Source organism: Euprymna scolopes, chromosome 35 (assembly GCF_053919585.1).
Source record: "Euprymna scolopes isolate OS-2025 chromosome 35, ASM5391958v1, whole genome shotgun sequence".
NCBI lineage: Eukaryota > Metazoa > Mollusca > Cephalopoda > Sepiida > Sepiolidae > Euprymna > Euprymna scolopes.
The window spans coordinates 63,302,790-63,328,866 of record NC_136516.1 but is presented as its reverse complement, the minus strand read 5'-3'; the positions used below and the strand labels follow the sequence as shown (position 1 = coordinate 63,328,866).

Sequence of the window (26,077 nt, the reverse complement as noted above, 5' to 3'; positions counted from 1 at the left end):
CTTACAAAACTGTTTAAGCGTTGTCTTAAGGAGAAGTGCTTCCCAACACCCTGGAAAACCTCTTCAGTATTCCCTGTATTTAAGAATTCAGGTGATAAGTCATCTTCTCAGTACAGATCAATAAGTCTTCTGTGTATCATGAGTAAGTTGCTGGAATCTATATTAAATAGAGAAGTAGTCAACCACCTCAGCAGAAAGAACCTTCTTAGTGACATGCAATATGGTTTCCGTTCTGCTCGATCTACAGCAGATGTGCTAACGGTTATATCACATAGGATTAGTGAATCTCTTGACAAAGGCTTTCTTTCTAGGGTAATTGCTCTTGACATATCAAAGGCCTTTGATAAGGTATGGTATAAGGGCCTACTTCACAAGATTTCCAGCTACGGTATAACTAGAAATGTTTTCTCAATTATTAAATCATTTCTCTCTGATAGGCTCATAAGATGGGCAGAAATCAGAGGCCCAGAGTATTAATGCTGGAGTCCCTCAGGGGTCCATCCTGGGCTCAACTTTCTTCCTGATCTACATCAATGATCTCCCAAAACACATACTTAAATCATTCGTTGATATCTATGCTGATGACACAACCATCTATGGAAACATATCAAAGGCTGTAAATGACAAAGTTCTCTCTGATTCTCGCTCCTCTGATCTTGAGCGTGTGGTGCAATGGGGGAAGAGGTGGCTGATTACTTTTAATGCATCTAAAACCAAGCTTCTATCTTTACATCATCAACGCTCTGATCCCCATCTGGCATCAATTGAAATGAATGGCTCTCGTCTTAGGGAGGCTCCATGTTTTGACAAGCTTCTGGGTTTGACCTTTACTCCTGATCTGAAATGGAACACGTACATCAGGTCTGTTGCCAAGGTCGCTGGGAAAATGGTGGGATCCTTCTACCACTCAAGAAGATATCTCACTGCTGTTACAATTCTCTATATAAAAGCCAAGTATGTCCAAGGATGGAGTACTGCTGCCACATCTGGGCAGGAGCTGCTAAAAACAGCCTATCCTACCTTGACAGAGTACAAAATAGACTTTGTGGTTTAGTGGGAGATGTCCTTTTCCCTTCCCTGCAACCTTTCTCACATAGAAAAGATGTTGTGAGCCTGTCTTTTTTTATCATTATTTCCATGGCAAGTGCTCGTCTGAGCTCCAATCTCTCGTCTCTCCTCGCTAATCTTTCATGATAAACACTCGTCTAGTTGAAACCACTGTCAATAATTTTCCCCATTCTTTAGCTGTGACTAAATTAAAACGTAGATTCCATGAACAAAGCTTCTTTCTTAAAAGTGCACGTCTGTGGAACTCTCTTCTGTTTGCCTGTTTCCCACCTGACTACAACTTGGATTTCTTCAATTCCAACATAAACAAATTCCTGATGAACCGCCCCCTGAAGTAAGACACTTTATCAAATCTCCATTACTAACGATTACTACGATACTATCCCATTGATTACTGTACACACAATAACCCTTATCCCCGAGTGGCCTGCGGGCCTTGATAAGTGGTGACCATCATGTAAAAAAAAAAAATTTTAACCAAAAATTTTTTTTTAGAGTGTAAGAATTTTTTTAAATAAATAAATTCATGCAAAAAAAAATTTATTTGGACAAAAAGTTTTTTTTAGAATGTAAGAATTTTTTTAAATAAATAAATTCATGCAAAAAAAATTTATTTGGACAAAAATTTTTTTTTAGAGTGTAAGAATTTTTTTAAATAAATAAATTCATGCAAAAAAAATTTATTTGGACAAAATAAAAATTACCTTTCAATTTCTCAGTTGATACATTATAATTCTGATATTGCAAAATGAAAGATTCCTGTATCTGTTGAAGGTTTTGAACATCAGCAGCTGTTTGCTGTAGAAATAGAAACAAAAAGATATTTTGCAATACTATATGGAAACACTTTAATATCTCTAATATTTTTTCTATACCTAAAAATAATTTTTACTTTTATTAAAAAGTTTGGTCACATGATTGAAAACATTATTTTGTGAAGTTATTTGAAAAATTTTAGAACACAAAATAATGTTGGAGAATTTCTTGTTAAATCATTTTCTTTATATAACTTTTGGCATACTTATTTAATAACAATTTATATAAAATTATTTGGTATTCAAAAGTTTTCATATGACTTTACAAAATAATGTTTTTGATGATGTGGCCTAACTCTTATTCAAAATAGTGCCAACCATGCAAACACGTTCGTCAACAAGATCAGATCTATAGTTTGTGATATGGTGTGTAATCTCGAAAGTCTTAGAAAAAAGAATAATTTTTAAAAAATTCTCTTTTTATATAACATTATTATGATTTAGCTATGTATGCCAAAGTGGGTTTGCCAAAATCCAAAATCACAAAAGATTAAAGAGATTTACCTGTGTCATCTGCTTCAGTTTGATGAATATTTTGTTTCTTTCACTGTTTTTATCAGAAATAAAACTTGGTGGTGGGGAAAATGTATTCTACAAAAGAGAATTTTCATTAATTTTTTTTTTTTTATTTCAATCAATTTCATCAAATAAGTTTTAAACATTTATTTTCAAGAAAATGTCATATAGCAAGAAGAATGAATAGTGTAAGGAATGGCCAAACAAATCTTAATATAACTGTATCTATCCGGTGTTGCTTGGAAGTCTTTTTACTTCCTCCATTTTATCCTTTCTCTCACTTTCCTGTAAGAAAATATTTGCATATTTAGAAAGATAATACAATGATATATTTAAAAGAATTTGCCATAAAATTATTTAAACTTTTTAAATTTTATATTTTTTCCTTTTTATCTTTTAAAAGTTAAAGTTAATTATTCTGGTATCATTTCTATCATGAAATTGAATCAAATTGTGATAACTATAACTAAAATCAAATAAAGCTAAAATAATTCAGAATAACTTGCACCTGATCCATACAACCCTAGAGGAAGGGATAAAAGATGACGTAGAAGCCATGCTGATCAACTTAGATTATTCCAAAGCTTTTGACAGGGTTGGCCATCACTTCCGGGCATGTTTTAGAAACTGCTGTTTTTAAACCCAACTTCTACAAATGGATCTCTATGCTGTACTGCACGCCAATGGCAGTGGTACAGTGGTCAACAAAAAATGCTCAACATCTGTTGGCATCTTCTAATTGGTACATCACGGCTGTCTACCATTACTCCTGCTTTATGTGCTTGCATTGGAGCCACTGTTACACAGGTTAAGGTGTGGGGAGGCAATACACAAGGTCGATTTTTCAAATTACAAATCAAAAATTAAAAAGTGAAAAGTTAAAATGCCTACAAAAATAGTATAAATATTAAAATGTAAAATAAAATTCCTTTAAAAGAAAAATGTATTTATTTGTATTATAATAATTTAAATATAAATTGAATAACTGCAGAGAATGAAGATTGGTGTAACTAATCCTGTTCTAAAGGAGGAGTCAAAGTAACCAACAACCAGATAGTGCGCTAGTTGAGGTAAGAACAGATAGTAATGCCAAATGATCTGGCCTGACTATATAAAGTGTTGCATAAAGCAAGCTTATCAGTTTTGACAGAATTTTTGAGATGAGACTAGAAGTCACACCCTATCCACCTACGATCTGAAAATCTGGAGTAAAAACGTTTTTGTATTGATTGTCACAAGTTAAAGAGCACCAAAGTATTCAGAGACAATGATACTAATTCCTTCTATCCATGAAAAAAACTCAGTTCTTGTATATACAAGTTTGAAGGAGAATACATATCTTAAACACAAATCAAAGGTGCTGTTGTGTTTTTGATTTCATCATTTGGTGTTTTTGTTCTTCGTGTGCCTGTCTTACACCAATTGGTGAGCTATCCAGGAAACACTGGTTCATGTTTCTTGACTAAAAGAAAACACAGTGTGGCAGATGAAAACGTTTTGACCCATGTTGCAGAGCCTCTTCTAAAACATGGATTTGATTTGCATATTTGAGGATGATCACCAAAAGTTTGGAGATGCCACATCAATTGATGCCAAAATTATCATTCTGGAATGACAAAATAGTGTCTGTGTGTGAACATGGTGGTATCTGACCAAGATCAGGTCGTATTCATTTCTATAAATAATAAACAAGCTTTGTGACCCATTGGAACACCCACTGAGTTCAGGTTGTATTGTTTGAATAAGGAAAAAGTGAGTTAGAACAGTCAGTTAATTTTTTCAATAAAAGACAAAATTAGTCATTTTTATTCTCTCTCTCACTCTACCTTGCTACAAGTTAAATAGTATTACTATTTGTAATATTTCCTTCTGGTGATATAAATAACAGACTATTCTTACTTTTAGTTTTAGTATAACAAGTGAGAGAAATGAGAGTGAAAGACACTGTATAAGAAAAGGGTTCCAAACAAAACAGAAAAAGGCTGAGAATGATAGAAATGATGGGTTACTTTATGAATATATTGCAAATTATCGCATCACTCAGGCAAATTGATGTCTTCTTTCTATTCATATCTTTCCAGTCTTATTCAAAAGATAAATAATATAAATATAGATTTTGTCTCATATTTATAAAAAAATTATAAATGAAATGTTACTTTACAACATTTTTGGTTAAAGAAGCAAATTTTGCAAAGCGATAGTGAGTTAACAAAGCCAGCTGATATATAATAACAATGAAATTACCTGTCCTTTATGGCATTCAACCAAAGTCTGTTCCATGGCCAAACATTTTTTGACAACTCTAATGAACTTAAACGAATCATTGTTATAAAGTTTCTACAAAAAAGACAGAAATGCATAGAATTATTTGGATTCCAATAAAAATGGATAACACATTTATACAAAAGAAAAATATTAAAAATTAAATTTTAGAAAATACATGGAACTCTAAAAAAATGTTTCTCAATTAAACCATCGCTAGAATGTTTATAAAAACAAAAGCAGAGAGTAGAGATCTTTACTAACTGTCAACAATACTTTAGTAGTTCTTAAACTGATGAAAGAAAAAACAGAATACTTCTAGTGTAATGTACAAGATGGAGGATTGGTTGATCTTAAAATAAGTGTTCAGCTATTATCATATAAAAGGAAGCCATTGGGACGAACACAATAGTTCAATATTCAAACTAAAACCTGACATTGACATTTTTAAGACGAATCAAGAATAATTTTTTTTTTCAACAAACACTTCATTTTTTTCAAAATTTGTGAAGTAAAAAAAACATATTTCAATTCTATTTTTTGGGGTGAGGATTGATAATTTGGACCACAATTCTTATCTTGGTTTACCAAAAAAATATACAGTAATTCTATAATAATACACATAACAAAAAAGTAATTCTATAATAATAGACAAAATAATATATAGTAATTCTATAGTAATACATATCTAGTGAAGATTAGATGAAAGTAACAATTTCCAAAAATTCCTGATTATATTTTGTACTGATTTTAAATAGCAATACACATGAAAAAATTGAAATAGCTTGAAATATTTCAATATTGGTATGTATAGAAAGAGCTTGATGAGCTAAGAAAGAATCTTTTTAACTTTTTAAAATCTGATTAAAATTAAGGAAGTTATGGCTATTTTTGTGCCTCACACGTTTGGATATTTTTTCCTCTTTAAGACCATATGCGTTTCGTCACATTTTTTACACTACTTTTTCAGTAATAATGTCATATCTTTGTTAAAACACAAGACTAAGAAATGAAATTTACCATATAAGTGTATTTTTGTACAAGGAATCAGAATATGCAACTGAAAATATCCAAAAGTTCATGGTTTCCAAATAATCTGCAGTAAATGTGCATAAATATGCTGCAATTCCTTAAAAATGCCATGTATCCATAAACAGAAAAGAAGTTGGAGAACTCAAAGTTGAATTGTAATGTGCTTTATGTACAAAAAACTTAAATCTAAACATAAGACCATTTAAAAATGAATATATTGCAATATTTCTTTGGTATTATTGTAGATTAACACCTTCTGTTTAACCCCACTCAACTCCTTCTGACCACCCCTCCAAAATGTGATTCTACCTTTTTAGGCAATTATGTATAAAATGCCATGAAAAACTTTAATGAAAGATAAACAAATTATTTTAGAATTGAATGTAAAATAATTTCCTATTACAGGTCATTCTAGCATTTTAGGGCAGTTAACTGTTTTTTTTTCTATGGGAAAATATGCATGCTTTTTTTTTTTTTTATAATGATTATGTGTAGTTTTAAGATGGTTTGTATTACTATACACATAGATTCGAAAAAGTTGTCAAAAAAACAAATATATAACAAATAAATGTTATCAAAAGCAAGTTACTTTTCTACCTAACTGGATAATTTTTTAGTGTTTTTATTTAATGTAACATGTTTATTCAGCTTGAAAACAGTGTTTACCGATGTTTTGGAAAATTTAAAATGGCGCCCGACTCTCTTGAAACGGTAAGTTTGGGGAAAAGAGTTAAAAATAAAAAACTAGACAAAATACTGCTAGAAACTCGCTCAATATATGTTACCGTGACATAGGCTGACATATGTTCGGTGAGTTTTTAACAGTATTTTGTATAGTTGTTTTTTATTTTTAACTCCTTTTCTCAAACTTACCGTGTCAAAGAGAGTCGGGCCGGGCGCCATTTTTAATTTTCCAATACATCGGTAAACACTGTACGTTTTTCGAGCTGAATAAACATGTTACATTAAATAAAAACACTAGAAAATTATCCAGTTAGGTAGAGAAGTAACTTATCTTGCCTTTGATAACATTTATTTGTTATATATTTGTTTTTTGACAACTTTTTCAAATCTATGTATAAACGAGATTTTGATACTTATTTTGATTTTGATAAAAAAACATTTGTGGCTGTTCGCAGTAAAACATTGTTTTAATTCACTGTTCAAAACTAATTTAAAGAATAAAAGTGCATGCAAGCTATATATCTACAAAAGTTTATTTTGTTTTTTTAACCATGTTTTTAAATTTGACGAGAAATGTGAGAAATTGCAACAGATTCATAATGCCGAATTGGTTGGGATTGTTGTTATTATACATTCTGAAAACCGAATAGTTCTAAACTAATGTTATTCTGATAACAAAATAGCTCTAATTAAACATATAAGAACATTTATATTCATATTTTCATGTTTTCTTAATTCGTTCTTGAATAAAAATTAAAGAACGCGTGTTGTTTACACTGTGCTATCGCTGATTCTACAGGCTGGAGCTGCTGCTGCTTCTAGTAATACTAACTTCATTTGAGCAAATTCGAGAAATAGAAACGATTTTTTTTTTTCGGGTAGGTCCTTTTAAATTATCAATTACTGCGGTCCTACTCAACATAAAATAATACTTTTAATTGATAAAGATAGTAAAAAGATTTATTTACTTACTAGTGGGTGTCCGGAGAATTTTTTTTTCAAAATGTTCGATACTCGTCATATTAAAGTCTTATTTTTAACACGACAAAAAAAGAAATGGTCAAAAATATTTCGGACACTTGACAGTATTAAGATTAACACCTCTTCTGATTGGTTCCCAAATTTCATGACAAAATTCTTTATACAATCACGGTACGGACCTTTAGAAAACAGGGGGGGTCATTACAAAACCTTACCGAAAACGCCATTTTATGACGTTCACATTTTTATCACTTTATTTGCTTAAAACTCTTAAAATATATAATGTACATTCATATTTATTAATTCATTTGAAAGTATATTCATTTCCGAACAAAACAGTAGTAATTTGAAGACTTGAAGTGCTTTGGTTTAAAAAATATGGCTATTTTAGTAGAACTACCTTGAAATCTGTGATTATCCAAAGCGTTTTTTCGTCGGTGTGTATTACTATTTTAAAGTGATAATTACATGAAACTAGGAAATTAAATTATATGAAACTTTGCTATAATATACTACAATATTCTGATTCAAATTTGATATACATTTCAGTAGGGGGGAAAAATTAATAAAAACTACATTTTTTCAAAATAGTATATATAAAATAACTTTAAAACAAAAATACATAAATAAGGTATTCAAAAAATAATAAACAATCTGAACATTATAGCTCTAGCAGATAAAACAATGAACATATATAGTATGGACCTTGAAACATATAATAAACTTATTTTGGGTGAACTAAATAAAAAATATAAAAAGCCAACAGAAGAGGATATTTACAGAATAAACTTATTTTGGGTGAACTAAATAAAAAATATAAAAAGCCAACAGAAGAGGATATTTACAGAATAAACTTATTTTGGGTGAACTAAATAAAAAATATAAAAAGCCAACAGAAGAGGATATTTACAGAATAAACTTATTTTGGGTGAACTAAATAAAAAATATAAAAAGCCAACAGAAGAGGATATTTACAGAATAAACTTATTTTGGGTGAACTAAATAAAAAATATAAAAAGCCAACAGAAGAGGATATTTACAGAATAAACTTATTTTGGGTGAACTAAATAAAAAATATAAAAAGCCAACAGAAGAGGATATTTACAGAATAAACTTATTTTGGGTGAACTAAATAAAAAATATAAAAAGCCAACAGAAGAGGATATTTACAGAATAAACTTATTTTGGGTGAACTAAATAAAAAATATAAAAAGCCAACAGAAGAGGATATTTACAGAATAAACTTATTTTGGGTGAACTAAATAAAAAATATAAAAAGCCAACAGAAGAGGATATTTACAGAATAAACTTATTTTGGGTGAACTAAATAAAAAATATAAAAAGCCAACAGAAGAGGATATTTACAGAATAAACTTATTTTGGGTGAACTAAATAAAAAATATAAAAAGCCAACAGAAGAGGATATTTACAGAATAAACTTGTTAGCTCTATGAATATGTGAAAAAACTGAACATTCAGGATAAAATAGAAGTATATACACCCCTTAACACTCGGTTTTTGTTGGGAGATCACAAACTTGACTTCAACAATAAACCTAGCATTAGATTAATTACACCGTGTGGTAATATTAGTAAAAATAATATTAGACAGGATTATACCCACTTTAAAATCTAAAATACAATATAACCTTTAGATTTCTTCTGGGAGGTGATAGATTGGTTTCAGAAAATTCCTAAAACTCAAAACAGTAAATTCATTATGTTTGATATTGACTCATTATGCTTCTATAGCTCCTGAATTATTCGAGAAAGCACTAAAATTAGGGAAAAGTGAAACAGATGTAACTAAATTCGAAATAGAGATTATAAAACTAGCAAGGAAAACCTTAATATGATGAATTATGGACAAGGAAGGATAGAGAGAATCACTTTGATATGAGCATAGGCTTTCCGGACTAAGTTTAAGTAACTGACCTGGTAGAAATGTGCAAAAAAGTTGCATTTAAATGGGGGCTATATAGAGATAATGCATTATTTTTAGTTAATTCAAGCAATCAAATAATAGAAAAAACTAGAAAAAAATAAAAATATTTTTTACTGAACTTAAGTAAAAGATAACAGTAGACTGCAATTTTAAAATAGTGAATTTTATAGATATAACTCTAAATCTTAACAAAAATACTTATGAACTGTATCACAAACCGAATCAAACACAATTCTATGTAGATTGTAAATCAAATCATTCTAAGTGTATATCAAAAATAATATTCAGGTTATCACAAAATGTGAATATTTTTTATAAGGATTATAATAATGAAACTTTAAGTAGATCAAGATATCTTAAAATCTAAATCTGACACCCAAGATCACCATGGGCATGGAGTGTGTGCCTACATTAAAGATGGCTTTCCATGTGGTAGGGATATCTCCAGAGAACACCCTAATTTACCTTATATGTGCTTCCAGGTTGCCCTAGCTTACACCATTGCATTTATATTTGCCCTCTATTGGCCCCACAACAGTGGGGTTACTATCTGTAAGAGTATACCTGAGAAAATTGACCACATACTGTCTGCTCATCCTTCAGCTAACATTCATATTTGTGGTGACTTCCATGTCCATAATGTGGAATGGTTGAACCACTCAAATAAGACAGATGATGAGGGGAGGTTCTGTCATGATTTTGCCATTGCTTATGACCTCACTCAGATTGTTCACAAACCCACCAGTATGCCTGATACTACCGGTCAGTATGCAAGCCTTCTAGACCTTTTTCTCACAACTTCTCCTGAGCTATGTTCATGTTCCGTTCTATCTCCTCTGGGATCTTCCGACCACTCAGTTGTATCAGTTAAGATAAAAATGAAATGTAATAAGTCTTCAGACATACCTCTCCACCGTACTGTATATTGATACTCTATGGCTGACCGGGATAGCTTCCGTACATTCATATCTGATCTATCTCTGCATTCCATGTTTAAAAAGAATGTGTCCTCTATAGTATCAGACTTGAACGAATGGTTAATTGTAGGTATACACCGATTCATACAATCCAAAAAATTCAAACAAAAACCTAACAGCCAGCCAGGGCTCTCCCCAATATGTGCTGCTGCCATCGTGCACAGAAATCACTTTTTCCATAGCTACCAACGTAATAGATGTACTGAGACTAAAGCTGCTTTCAGGACTGCCAGCAATCACTGTAAAAGAGTAATAAAAAATACAAGAGAGCTATATGCTCAGTCTGTTAAACCCAAAGTAGCTGAGCACCGGCTTGGCTCCCACCAGTTTTGGCAAATAGCAAACAGGATCCTGAACAGAAGTGTGCGTTCTGTTCTAACCATCATCAATGGACCTGAGGTCATCTCATCTGCATCAGACAAGGCCAGACTATTTGCCAAGAACTTTGCAGCTAATTCTACCCTAAACGACGAAGGCCATCAACTCCCTGTATTTCCTCCTATAACAGACAACACGCTATGCAACATCTGTGCGTGAGGTCGCCAAGCTAATCAAGAACCTTGATTCCAGTAAAGCAACTAGCCCCGACAGCATTCCAGTTATAGTGTTGAAAAAGCTTCAACCAGAACTCGCCCCCATACTTACAAACCTGTTTAAGCGTTGCCTTAAGGAGAATTACTTTCCAACACCCTGGAAAACCTCTTCAGTATTCCCTGTATTTAAGAATTCAGGCGAAAAGTCATCTCCCTCTCAGTACAGACTAATAAGTCTTCTGTGTGTGATGAGTAAGTTGTTGAAATCCATATTAAATAAAGAAGTAGTCAACCACCTCAACAGAAAGAACCTTCTTAGTGACATGCAATATGGTTTCCGCTCTACAAGATCTACAGCAGATGTGCTAACGGTTATATCTCATAGGATTAGTAGCAATACACATGAAAAAATTTAAATGCCTTAAAATATTTCAATATTGGTATATATAGAAAGAGCTTGATAAGCTAAGAATCTTTTTCAATTTTTTAAATCCAATTAAAATCAAGGAAGTTATGACTATTTTTATGCCCTGCGTGTTTGGATATTTCCCCCCTCTTTAAGACCATTATGCATTTTGTCACATTTTTTGTCACATTCTTTTTCAGTAAAAATGCTATATGTTTGTTAAAACACAAGACTAAGCAATGAAATTTGCCATATAAGTGTATTTTTGTGCAAGGAATCTGAATATGCTACAGAAATGAATGGTTTCCAAATAATCTGCAGTAAATGCATGTAAATATGCTGCAATTGCTTAAAAATGCCATGTATTCATTAAAAGAAAAGAAGTTAGAGAACTCAAAGTTTAGTTGTAATGCATTTTATGGACCAAAAACTGAAATCGAAATCTAGGATTGGTTAAAAATGAATATATTGCAATATTTCTTTGGTATTATTGTAGATTAATACCTTCTGTTACCCCTCCCCCATCTGACCACCTCTCCAAAATATGTGATTCTACCTTTATAGACAATTGCATGTGAACAACTTGAAAAACTTTAATAAAAGATAAAAAAAAATTATTTTAGAATTTTATGTAAAATGATTTCCCATTTTGAATCATTCAAGCGTTTTAGGGCAGTTACCCCACCCTCTTTTTCCAATGATAGATAAATCCTGCGTGTTTTTTTTTGTTTGCTTGTTTGTTTTCTAAAAGGCGATTATGCATGGTTTTAAGAGGGTCTTTGTGCAATTATGAGAAGGTGGGGAGGTTGCCACTCTGACTTTGGGTTAATGACAGGGCTAAGGAAAATTATGTGAACATTCTGAAGACTTGATAGAAACAAAACAAAAACAATTTTAGAATTTAGAGTGGGGGTTGGTTTCATATAAATGTAAAATAATTCACCATTTCAAGACGATTCTAGCGTTTTAGGACAGTTGACCAATTTATTTTTTTATGGGAGATTAATCATGTGCACTTTCTTTAAACGTTTTTTATGTTTTTTATTTTTAACGCTTATATGAGCTTACAGAGGAAGTTTGTTTAGTGGAGAGCTCTGCCACTTGTACTTAGCGTTATTGTTAAGGCTAAAGGTTTTAGGAGGAGGCTTGCCACTCATACCTCGGATTAGACATAGAATTAAGCAAGTTTTTTTGTTTTTTTTTAAGAGGGTGTTTGATACCCATTGTGAAACTTTAAAAGAATTATGACAAACAGACAAAAATAAATGTTATTTAAAAAGTGACGTCCCTCTAACAGAAAACATGATGCTTGGAAAAATATCAAGTATTTAAATTCTATTTAAATATAAAAATAGAAACAAGTTTTTGCTAAAGCTGACAAATTGTTAAAAATTTTAAATTAAATGTTATTTTGATTTTTAATTACATTTCATGTTTTTTCCTACAGTTTTTATTTTTTAACTGAGGACCTCCTACAACTATTTAAATATTGTTTATTTTTTTTATTTTTTTTTAATAATCGGGTAGATTAGTTTCAATTCAATAATAATTCACTGAAAACATTTTTTAAGGGACGAAAATTAGGAGTGTGTTACTGTTCGTACACATGAACCAAAACAATCATATTTCACATTTTCGCTTGTTTTTAAAATTTACTACTACCCAATTTTTTAAAATATTTGAATGGTTGATGACAAAATAGCTCTAACTAAAAATGTAAGAAAATTTTTTTTGTAACCAGATTTTCAATTAAAAAAAATCGATTTGAAATAAAAATAAACAAAAACAAAACGTCTGTTTATGCTCAGTTATCGCTGCTGCTGCTATCACTAATACTACAAAAGTCTTGATTCAAATTCATAACGATTTTTTGGATCTTATGTTTTTAAATTGCTACGTACCACTAGAGAAAACACTGTCCAATCATCTTTTTAACGAATAAACATAGTAAAAACATTGTTTTATTTAATAGTGAGTGTCCGAAGAAAATTTTTTTTTTAATTTTCAATACTCATCATTTTGAAATCTTTTTTTTAACACAACAAAAAAACGAGTGGTCAAATGAATTTCGGACACTCAAAATAATTAAAAATGTCATCTCTTTTGGCTAATTTCCAAATTTTATTAAAATATTCTTCACAGAAACACGGTACAAATGTTGACAAATCAGGAGGGGGGGGGGCGTTACAAAATCTTACCGAAAATGCTGTTTTATGATGTTCACATTTTTATCACTTTATTTGCTTAAAACTCTAAAAATATATAATGTATGTTATTACTTATTAATTTATTTGAAAGTATATTCATTTCTGAACAAAACGGTGGTATTTTGAAGACTTTTTTTTTTTTTTTTTTTTTTTTAGCAGAAACCCCTTGAAATCTGATTATCCAAAGCGTTTTAACGGCCATGTGTATTGCTAGGATTACAGAATCTCTTGACAAAGGCTTTCTTTCTAGGGTAATTGCTTTTGACATATCAAAGGCCTTTGATAAGGTATGGCATAAGGGCCTACTTCACAAGATTTCCAGCCATGGTATAACTGGAAATGTTTTCTCAATTATTAAATCATTTCTTTCCAATAGGTTCATAAGAGTAATGGTTGATGGGCAGAAATCAGAGGCCCACAGTATTAATGCTGGGGTCCATCCTGGGCTCAACTTTCTTCCTGATCAATGATCTCCCAAAACACCTACTTAAATCATTCATTGACATCTATGCTGACGACACAACCATCTATGGAAACATATCAAAGGCTGTAAATGACAAAGTTCTCTCTGATTCTCGCTCCTCTGATCTTGAGCACGTGGTACAGTGGGGGAAGAGGTGGCTGGTTACTTTTAATGCATCTAAAACCAAGCTTCTATCTTTACATCATCAACGCTCTGATCTCCAGCTGGCATCAATTGAAATGGATGGCTCTCGTCTTGGGGAGGCTCCATGGTTTGACAGGCTTCTGGGTTTGACCTTTATTCCTGATCTGAAATGGAACACGTACATCAGGTCTGTTTACCAAGGACGCTGGGAAAATGGTGGGATCCTTCTACCGCTCAGAAAGATATCTCACTGCTGATGCAATTCTCTATCTGTATAAAAGCCAAGTACATCCAAGGATGGAGAACTGCTGCCACATCTGGGCAGGAGCTGCTAAAAGCAGCCTATCCTGCCTTGACAGAGTACAAAATAGACTTCATGGCTTAGTGAGGGATGTCCTTTTCTCTTCCCTGCAGCCTTTCTCCCACAGAAGAGACGTTGCGAGCCTGTCTTTATTTTATCGTTATTTCCATGGCAAGTGCTTGTTTCTCATCCCCCCTTGCCAATCTTTCACAAAAAACATCCGTCTAGCTAAAACTACTGTCATTAATTTTCCCCACTCTTTATCAGTGCCTAAATCTAAACGTATATTCCATGAGCAAAGCTTCTTTCTTAGAAGTGCGCAACTGTGGAACACATCTCCCGTTTGCCTGTTTCCCACCTGACTACAACTTGGATGTCTTGAAGTCCAACATAAACAAATTTCTGACAAACCGCTCTCTTAAGTAAGACACCCTATTAAATATCCAATATCGATGACTACGATACTATCTCATTGATTACTGTACACACAATAGCCCTTATCCCCGAGTGGCTCCTGGGCCTTGATAAGTGGTGACTTCCATGTAAAAACAAAAAATATCATAGAGAAATCAAATACATAAAGGAGGTGAATAATAAAAATAGCAGAACAAACTACACAATATCATACATGTCAATTAAAGGAAGAAGAAACGCTAAGAATAAAAATATGTATAAAAATAATAAGAATAAAAAGAGTGAAATTAAAAATAATGAAGCATATAATGGTGATAATAATATTAATAATGAGAGAAATAGACACAAAAAAGTCTGGTTTAATCCAACTTTTAGCGAACATATTCACAATAATATCCCTAAAGAATTTTACAAAATAATAGATTAGAACTTCCCCCCAGGAGAATAGATGATGTAAAATAATTAATAAGAACACAATTACACTTTCATTCTCAATTGCTGCCAATTTAAACAATACTATAATAGGTTATAGTAATGGTAAAATAAACAAAATAGTGAATAATAAGATTGAATCAGGTGAACTAAATTTGGAGAGAAAATGTAACTGTAGAATTCCTAACAAATGTCCAATGGAGGGAAATTGTTTAATTTCTGAAATTGTGTACAAATGTGAAGTTAAGGTGGATAATAGTGAAAATATATACCAGATGGGGGGGGGTTAAAGGATAGATACAGAAACCATGTTGCATCACTTAAAACTGGACATTAGAATAAACCAAATACAGAGGAAAGAAAAAAGGATAAAACAAAAATAATTATTAAAGATAAGAAGGGCAACACAACTACATTAAGCGATTAGGTTAGGGAACTAAGTGATTAGGGAACTATGTAAAAATAAAAAAGTTTGAATTAAAATAGTCAATAAGGCTAGAAAGTATAAACCGAGTAAATAAAAAAGATGTAATCTATGCTTACTTGAAGCATACCGCATAGTGAATTCTAAAGAGAAAAGATTCTATAAAAAGCTGTCTTCATAGAAATAAATTCCTGTTAGCACGCTTAAAACTTGATTGAAATAAATTTAGAACGGAAAATTTACAGAATATATTGAGGGTGAAATGTAAGTGCGGCTTTATTATTTTACACACAAAACAAATGTTGGTGTTTTTCAAATTTGGTGCGCGCGATATTGTGAGTCTAGGTATAAAAAATAGTACCATTTTAAAGAAAAAAGGTCACTTATCAATATGGTGAGCTTAAAAAAGGGTTTTAAGTTGTTTTTCACAAAAAAAAAAAATCCAACTTGAAAACTTCAGTGAAAGAAATATGAAAGAAATTCAATTGAAAAAATTCCGAAAATTGCACAGTTTTGTAGAGAAATATCTCCTCTTTAATAATCTGTTGGTGTCATATTACTATGCTCATAAATCAAGGAGCGCCATTAATAAAAGTAAGTGTACCTACACATTGAGATTTACAACTTAATCCCAAGTGACCGAAGTACATATGAAGTATCATCAGTAAAATCAACTGTCAGCACAACCCAACGAAAACATAAACAAACAACTTGTTTCACTCTCAATTGAGTTTGTTTTTATTTATTTAAAAGTTATAGAAAGTTATTGTTTAAAATAATATTTTTAGTGCGACAAGCGCGCCAATAAAAGAAATGAAAATTTACAATTTAAAAAATAATGTCAGTTGTTTATTTTCTATATCTTCTTTCAAACTTTATTCATATGTTCTTTGCTTTATCTTTTTTTGGTTGGATAAACTTCAGCGTTGTTAAATTATCTTTTAAAAATTAAACTGGGTACATTTTAAACCAAAATAGTTGCGTGTGACTGATGGAATATATTTTTTTTCATTTAAAAAACTGTGCCTCATTTTTTTGTTTACTTATTTCTCTTATGTTCTGTTGGGCGTTTTTGATATACAAGTAGCCCCGTTGCAGCCAGATGGCTGCATATTGTGAAAGAAAAGCGATTAAGTACAGTGTATTTACACAATTTTTATTTACATGAAAGAAACAACAACAGTGAAAACAACAACAGCAAGGAAATGTTCAACACGAAAGTATTTGAAGTTATAGGATTTATTTATACATCACGTTCCTCGTCCAAATTCTGCAAGAGTATTTTTTAATTTTGTCTCTTTTTGCAATTTTTTCAATGGATTATTATCAATTGCAAACTAACAAATTTATCCAAAATGCAAAAGATTCAATATTTAAAGATTTTTAAGGCGCAATCAGTTTCTAATACAAAGTTCTAGTAAATTGATCATCCTTATTGGAAAAACTCAAGGGAAACACAAAACCATATTATTGCCTGTATGGTTGAGATGTTTTGGGTTTTTTTCAATATTTTCAGCAGTTTATTATTGATTTGACACTTAGCTACCAGATTCTGCAAATTTTTTTTTTAAATGTCAAAAATTCAATAATTAAAGATTTTTAGGGGTCACTTAGTTTCCAATATAACGTAAGTAGTTATAGAAGTTTGTGGTAGTTTCATGACGAAACTTTTTATAACAGAGTGTATTTATGTAATATTTTTAGTAAAAATACCATTTAGGTTTGGCTATAAATTCCTAAACTCATTTCACTCTAAACAATTTAGGTGACCAAAATAGGAATCTCATTAGTCACTGAACAAATATATGTTAAATTCCATTTAAAATCTTTAATTCCCTGAATAGTAAAAACATGATCAACAATGGCCACTTTGCTGCTAATATCCATTTTCGATGAATAATTGACAGGAAAGCGAGCACACATGGTTAATTTAAATTAAATTTTAATTACTAGATTAAATTTTACCCATTTAAAATTTGTGAAACATTTCTAATATATAAATATATATTGTAAACAAATTTGTTTACATTAAGTCAGATATTGATGTTGACTGAAAGTTCCTTTTAGTGATATCACCAGAGGTGACATTTCCCCATATAAAAAAATTGTTACAAAGAAAACTACTTAATTTATTAAATAAAAATTAAGTATAATGTTATAATTAAAAAGCAATATATAAAAACATGCATGGGTATGATGAAAATACTATACAAAAATGTCAAAGCAATCGGTCCAGTGGTCATTTAGAGTATTAGTTACTCACAAACATACCTTTACATTTTTATTTATATACTAGCAGGACCCGTTAACTGGCGTTGCCTGTTTAAAATTTCTTATACAACAGAAATTTTATATATTTTTGAAAGAAATATATTTCACAGCAAATTAATTAGGTTTGTGACATATTTGTATTTAAACATAATTAAAAATATCTAAATTACACTCAGCTATTTTTCACATATACATAAAAGCAAACTACAATTGTATTTTGGTTTGTGACCTATGCGGGTTTATAAATAGAAGCAAAACTACGAGCCCGCAAGTAAAAAGATATATAATACAAGAAACTTTTTAACAAGATTAGATTTAGTATACAAGTTTAGATATAAAGAGAATATGCATATATCAACAATTGCGTATACCATGTGTTAAAGAGAGGGAATCTAGAAAGTGTAGTAGCTTACTGATATGCATCTTAAGTTTGAATTATCCACACATTAAAACTAAATTTGGTAAGTGAAAATCAAGAAGAGGATTTATCAATATTATCTTCTCCAAGTTCTTTTAGGCCGATCAGAGTAGAATTGCAATGGGCTCTGTTCACAATGAAATCTTGTTTATTTTGTTTATCACAAAACTACTTTAGAACCTTGTAGAACATCACCTGAAAATTCTAGAGAATAATTATACTCTATTTCTTTAAATCAAGAAAATTTTATGACTGAATGGTTTGTATATTTGAATTGAGCCCCAGGATAGAAAACTTATTAAACTTAAAACGTAATGTTAACAAATATCTGGCTACACAACTCCCCGCTTAGGATGTCCCTTATAAATCTGGCCTCTAATCACACTAAACCTTATGACTTAATTGGAATATGTTTTGTTCAGGGTAAATAACAGTTTTTTAAAGGGGGGGATGGGTATTGAATTAATAGAATATTAAGTGTTAAACATCAAGGATAGCGAAAGATGAATTATCAGTGAGAATGTAACTGTCACAATTAAACAAATCTCAATATAAAAATGGGATAATGCAAAAAAAAGTGTTTAATCGGATAATGAATACATTAGAGAGATGAGACCTCACAACAAAAAGAATTTTTATGCAGATTTAAAGCGTTTAAACTTTTTCATTTATTGCATAAGTTCAAATTGGCTGTACGGTTTACACGATTAAATTGGTATAATTTAGAAAATTAAAATAATAGGTGTTTATTTAGAATTTGACTTAAAAAACGAAACTACAGATAAATCTTTATTATATATACAATCATCATGGAATGAAGATGTCATATTCCAAGTACCAAGCATTTTTTTTACTAAGAAAATCAAATTTCATGACTAAGCGAGACATAATGTTTATTGACCAGCCATGTTTTTGATCGAGCATAAATAAAGTGGAAACAACTCAATTCAAAATATCGAAATCAAATTCTCTCTTATAATGAATCATTAAAATTTGAAACTTATTTTAAAAAAACACTTGATCAATTGAAGTGATTTTTGGAATATAACATCTTCGTTTCATGATAAAGACGTACATCATAAAGATTGTTGTGTATTTTTATTTTTTTTAATAAGAGTAATTTTAAATAAGCACCACAGAATCTTAGGTCTTCTTATATAGAAGTTATGTTTCTTTGAAATGAGAGGAAAACAACTTTTTTAAGGTAATAAGTGTTTCAGAATAATGATCAGCTCTTTACACAACGCATTATTCATGAAACCCAGAACCTGTCACACTTTCAAACAAGTGAACATGATTTAATTTGAAACTTACCAACAAATCTTTTTTGGCATTTTCCAGCTTCAAACGGATAGTAAAATATTCATTTGAAAATTCAGGAATTTTACTCTCAATTGCTGTCAAGAGTTCTTGCAGGTAATATTTGGCAACATTTTCATCATTCTCACCAATATCATCCCTGGTCAAAACAAAGAATTTTAAAGTCAATCAAAGAACTGGATAAGAAATTGTTATATATTAAAATTAGACATTGAAATCTGTTTAACAGATGCATAATGTAATAAATTTGAATATTTAACATTTGCACTTTATCATTTTAGTTTCACATGTGTTGGGAAAATATTATGTAGCAACCATTAATTCATGTGAATTATTGTTGCACAAGTATGAAACATATTACAGAAAACAAACATAAATGGAAACAGTTGTTGTGGATGATCCATCAACACAAAGGATATGAAAGAGTAGACAAAGAACATTTTTTAAACTTATTCAAGTTTGTTTAAAGAAGATATGATAGCATATCAAAAGAACATATACAAGGAAGGAATGGGATGGAGGATATAGAGAGAATCATGAAGTGTGTGGTGAAACCTGAACAAAAAGAACAGAGGTACTTGTGATAATATGGTCACTTGAATATGAAAGGTTGATTAAAATCTTTGCCTATGTCAACTCTTGAGCCAACTCTTGCAATTTTTTTGAAGGTTTGAATTCTAATCCCATTGTCTCTCACATTTCCCCCACCCCTTTTTTCATCTCTTAGCCAGATGTTATTTGACGCTTGTGTTTGGATATTTTTGTTTTCTGTTTTGTTTTTTGTATTTGTTTTTATTTTACAGTCACTATTTATTGTCTTATATTTATATTTATCCATTTTCTTTTATTCTCCCCCCCCCCCACTAATTAAAAAGCTGTATATCAAGTGATTGCTTAGCAAACAAAAACTTCTGTGAACTTTTCTCCAATTTTTTATTAAGGATTTTTCTTTTGTAAAAGCGACATCTCCTGAGGATGTCTCTAGTTATTTATAATGTGTTGACTGAAACATACTCATGACTGATACTGAAATGTTTATGTAAAAAATAAATAAAACGTACATCTTGCTCTACTTTGTATTGAGCACTCTTGTATAAGCCTTGTTAAATTCATTAGATGTTTTCAAATTTGAACAATATTAACCTGGAATAATTATATATATATATATATATATATATATATATATATATATATATATATATATATATATGTGGTACCAGGCGTTGGCCGGGTTGACATAAAGTTCCGTTTTGAACACACCTACTATACTAAGGATATTAATTATTTTCATCATGGGTAATGTCAATACCCCCCCCCCACATACACCCAACAATTTAAAAAATAAAAGAACAGATAAAAACATGTAAATGTAATCGCCCAAAAAAAAAAGTATGTGATACCCTCTCCACCAGGTGAGATTCTAACAATAGTAAAAATCATTTATTTATGGACGTTCGAAATGGCTACCCTTAAAAATATGCAAAGGGAATGTGGTATTATATTGGAGCACACTTACACATTTCCTTTACCCTATCTCCTCCCTCTTTGCCATCGATGGCTGTTCAACAGTTGACCGAAGTAAAAGATTCCTAAGGAAATATCCTTATTTTGTGAAAGTTCTTCCACTGGCAATGAACAGCCGTGAAAAATATAAAATAAAATAAAAATATAAGTTTTTTTGAAAAAAAAAAACCTAAATTTTTTCCTGTAATTTCATCTAACAATTTACCCCTTTCGTAAACAGATTTTTACATATTTTCTTTATATATATCTGTGGACCCCCCCCCCCCAAAAAAAAAAAAATTTACTGAACAAAAAGTTTTGAAAAAAAAAAAAAAAATTGTACTTACACCTAAGAATTTACAGTGAAAAATAGTAAAACTTTTATCTTTTCTTGAAGGAAAAAAAAAACAAAAACTTTTTGTTGATAAATATTTTGCAAAAAAAAATAAATAAAAACAAATAATATGTATAAAATAAATAAAATTACTTTCAATCGTTTAAAGGTAGGTTTTTGTTATTTTTGATCATTTACATTTGTATTTTTTTCCGGTTTGTTTGTTTTTAAAGCATCTGTTACAACGCTCGGCTTAAACCGATGATTGCTGGTCTCGCCCGATCCATGCTTGACGGGAATTCCCGAGAATCCGGTCAAATTATGCAAGAGTATCGAATATTTAAAAATAAAGCAAAACATCTTTCTGTCTACATGAAATTAGAAACGTCTTGCGATTACTAAATGAATTTATTTGGGAAGAGTTTGTTTTTTTATCTTTTGAACTTAAAATATATGTATATGTATACTTATATGTATAAAAAAAACTCATCAAGGGAAATAACTCTACTCTTTTCATAAAAAAATTGATGTCGGAAGTAATAATTCCAAATAAATTTAGTTAAATATATTATCAATATAATTGTTATTTAGAGTTGATGAAATAACAATCTCAAATAGAACACTTAAAACAACTCCCTCGCTAGAAACTTAAACTAACATAAAACTATTCAGTACAATTGATTTTCCTTAATATAATAAACAAATGAGGTGACCTCTTAATCATATATTTTTTAAAGAATCATACTATATATATAGAAATAAATGAAATACTGAACTAACGGACCTTTTCTATATATTAATCAAATTGTGAACAAACAAACAAACAAACAGACAGGAATATGAATTTATATCTATATATATATATACTAGCATTTAAGCCCGCCATTCTTTGGAGGTGTATGTTGAGCAAAAAAAAAAAAAAAAGCAGTCATTTTTTTAAACTTTGACCCCTATTATGACCCCTTAACATTTATTGTTTTGGGCTCAAATAAAATTATTAAGTGAGATCCATGGCCAAGGAACCTATATCTAAAATTTCAAGTGTTTAAACCCAAAAATTGGTGGAAGAGTTTGGTAGAATTCTCAAAGATCAAATCGTTGAACTTTGACCACTTAATAGCCAAATTTCTGACCGAAAACAGATTACAAAGATTTTCCCAAATCTCAGTACCCTATATATCAAATTTCAAGTTTGTAGACTTAAAATTGACAGAGTTATTGCGTAGAGAAATGTACACACACAGATACACAGACACGTTCACTTTTATAGATACTAGTAGTTCCACCCAGCTTGCTTGGGCCCTATTTACTGTTCATAAGGTTATGTGCATATGTATATATTATAAAGTGTGAATATGTAAAGTAATGCCTTTCTGTACAATAGTCTTCCTTAACTACCATAGAGAAAAGACAGACAGAAACTTTCACTTTTATAGATATACTAGCATGGATACCCGGCGTTGCCCGAGTGTTTGGTGGTGTATGCTGAGCAAAAAAAAAAAAAAAAAAAAAAAGAAACGGTCAATTTTTTAAATTTAATCCCTATTATGACCTCTTAACATTTATTGCTTTGGGCTCAAATCGAGTTATTAAGTTAGATCCATGTCCATCTATATCTAAAATTTCAAGTGTTTAGACCCAAAATTGTTGAAGGAGTTTGGTAGAGTACCCTGTATATCAAATTTCGAGTCTGTAGACTAAAAATTGACAGAGTTATTGCGTACGGAAATGTACACAGACATGAAACTTCATATATACGGTTAGGGTTAGGGTTAATATATATATATAAGGTATTTGAATCCATGCAAAACTTTATATTTGGGTTTTAGCCCGGAAAAATCGGTGCAAAAGTGTAAAAATTAAAAAAAAAGAAATTTGCCAGGTGAAGGTCGAACGCCGGCATTACGAATGCATAACGTAGTAGCTATTGGTTCATGTTTTAATTTTAAGCCTTGCAGTAAATATGTTTCCATAGCCCAGTCATTGACGGCAGAGGTAAAATAAATTGTGAGCTGAATGTTTTGGTTTCGATTCTCGGTGGTGGCGCATGAGTCTTTTTTTTTTAATATTTTTAAAATCATTACTGTATATTGCATCCAATCTATCTATCTATCTATCTATATATCTATAAAAGTGAAAGTGTCTGTGTACATGTCCCTATGCAATAACTTTGTCAATTTTCAGTATACAGACTTGAAATTGATATACAGGGTATTGAGATTTGGGAAAATCTTTGTAACCCGTTTTCAGCCAGAAATTTGGCTGTTAAGGGGGTCAAAGTTCAACGATTTGACCTTGAGAACTCTACCAAACTCCTCCAACAATTTTCGGTCTAAACACTTGAAATTTTAGATATAGGTTCCTTGGACATAGATCTAACTATTTAACTTGATTTGAGTCCAAAGCAATAAATGTTAAGGGGCCATAAAGTTTTAAAAATTGACCGCTTTTTTTTTTTTTTTGCTCAACATACACCTCCAAACACCTGGGAAATACCGGGCTGAAATGCTAGTTTGATTAATATATACAAAACGTGTCTTACTTTAATCTTTCATTCATTTTTTATATATATTATTATACTTGCAAAAATATACAATTAAGAGATCACCTTATTTGCATATGACATTAAGAAAAATCGATTTTACTAAATAGCGGTATCTTAGTTAATGTTTTTAGCGAGAGAATTATTTTAAGTATTCTATTTAAAATTGTTATTTAATAAATTTTAAACAAGAATTATATTGATAATATGTTTAATTTCATTTATTTTGGAATTAATATTGCCAACAGAGGAAGCTTCTTTTTTTTAAACTTTTTTTAAGAGTTATTTGCCCTTAGATCCTATCCATAAAAAAAAAAAAAAACGTTTACCAAATATCATTTTGTAATTTCAGTTTTGTAGTTTAAGTTTCTAGCTGGAAAAATAATTCTGTGTAGATAGAAAAATGTTTGGCTTTTATTGTTTTTGTTTTTTTAATAGGAAAAAAAAAACTGAAAAGATTTCATTTGTTTGTTTTATTTTATTCCTTAAAAGGAGCATTGTTTAATACCTAAAAAAATGAAGATCTACTGCCCCTTTTTCTTTTTTTGGATTAATTTCATCGATTACAAACTTAATTTTCTAATTAAAAAGGTAACTTTATACGACATGACCCAGCAGCGTTTAACCCCTAAAAAAAAAATGGAGATCTACTTTTATTCAGCCTAATACATTTAAACAGCCTTTATAAATATTATGAGAGAAGAAATTTCAAAAAAAAACAAAAAGATAAACTAACATGTTAGAGTAGGGGATCACTTTTCTATATAAATTTAACATAAAATGAGCACCCACCCACCAAGCGTTCAACGAGACATGTCACCTCTAGCATTTTTTCAAGTTTGGCGATTGAGGGGGAGAGCAAAATCTGACAAATACAATTTGTTTTTTTTTCTGGTGGTGGTGGGGGGATTACATTGGAAACATAAAATTATGATAAATTTAATTATTTTTTATGAGACCATTACTTTCACCTAACAATTTAATAAACAAAACAAACCCCAAAATATTACAAATTCAATTTTTTTTGGTGGGGGATTACATTAGAAACATAAAACGACAAATAAAAAGCAAATCGAAAAGCCCCCTAAAAAAAAAAAAAGCAAATCGAAAATTTCCGTTATTTACAAAAAAAAAAAAAAAAGGCCAGTAAAAAAAGTGCCTTTACAAGAAATAAAAGGTAAATGGCACTTTTTATCAGCGTAAATTATTTGACAGACAAAAAAATTATAAAAACTATTTTTATATAAAACATTATGAGACCCAAAGGCTGAAATAAAACAAAAAAAAAATTCATTTTAATGTTTTTTTATCATTTTTTTATTAGACTTAATGTGCACGCCTTACACGTTTAAAATTTGGCCTTTTTTAAGTTTGACAGATTTGGCCTTTTTTACGCTCTTTCATTACAAAAAAAATATGGCAGCCAAAAACATAGTTCATGAAAGAGCTTAAAAAGTTTAAATCTGCCAAACCTTAGAAAGGCAAAATTTTAAAAGCAATATAGAGGCCTCGAATAATAAATATAAATGATAAAAAAATAATAAAAATGAAAATGAAATTTTTTTCAGCCTTTGAATCTAACAATGTGTTTTATATAAAAATAGTTTTTATATTTTTTTGTCTAATTTACGCCACTAAACTACACATTTACCAAAATAAAAAAATAAACACACGTATTAATGTTTATAAACAGTATTGTTTTTAGGTTCATAAAATCATGAGATTTCTTAGGAAAGTGATCCCTTCTGCCGAAATATCTGGTGGAGAGGGTATCAGATACTTCTTTTTGGGGGACATCACATTTACGTGTTTTTGTCCGTTCTTTTATTTTTGAAATTGTTGTGGGGGTATCCACGTTACCTATGATGAAAATGATTAGTATAGCAGGCGTGTTTTAAATGGAAATTTTAAAATCTCAACCCAGGCAACGCCAAGTACACATGCTAGTATATATATATATATATATATATATATATATATATATATATATATATGCATGTTGATACCAGTCATTGACTGGAAGTTTTTACTTTAATTTTACATTTTTGGTGTTTGTTGTCTTGTTTTCTTTTATTAAATGATTTGT

At 30.4% G+C, this 26,077-nt stretch overlaps 1 protein-coding gene across 14 annotated transcripts in view; it reads right to left on the bottom strand.

Annotated features, from left to right (window-relative positions):
- LOC145259886 (signal transducer and activator of transcription 5B-like) overlaps positions 1–26,077 on the bottom strand; it is a 347,875-nt gene that overhangs the window by 125,215 nt on the left and 196,583 nt on the right. For all 14 annotated transcript variants that reach the window (XM_080117775.1, XM_080117776.1, XM_080117774.1 and 11 more), the window contains 4 exons: positions 19,607–19,751; positions 4,644–4,736; positions 2,388–2,474; positions 1,773–1,866 (listed from right to left, as the gene is read on the bottom strand). In XM_080117775.1, coding sequence (XP_079973901.1) covers positions 1,773–1,866; positions 2,388–2,474; positions 4,644–4,736; positions 19,607–19,751 — 419 coding nt within the window. The remainder of the gene's footprint in view (positions 1–1,772; positions 1,867–2,387; positions 2,475–4,643; positions 4,737–19,606; positions 19,752–26,077) is intronic.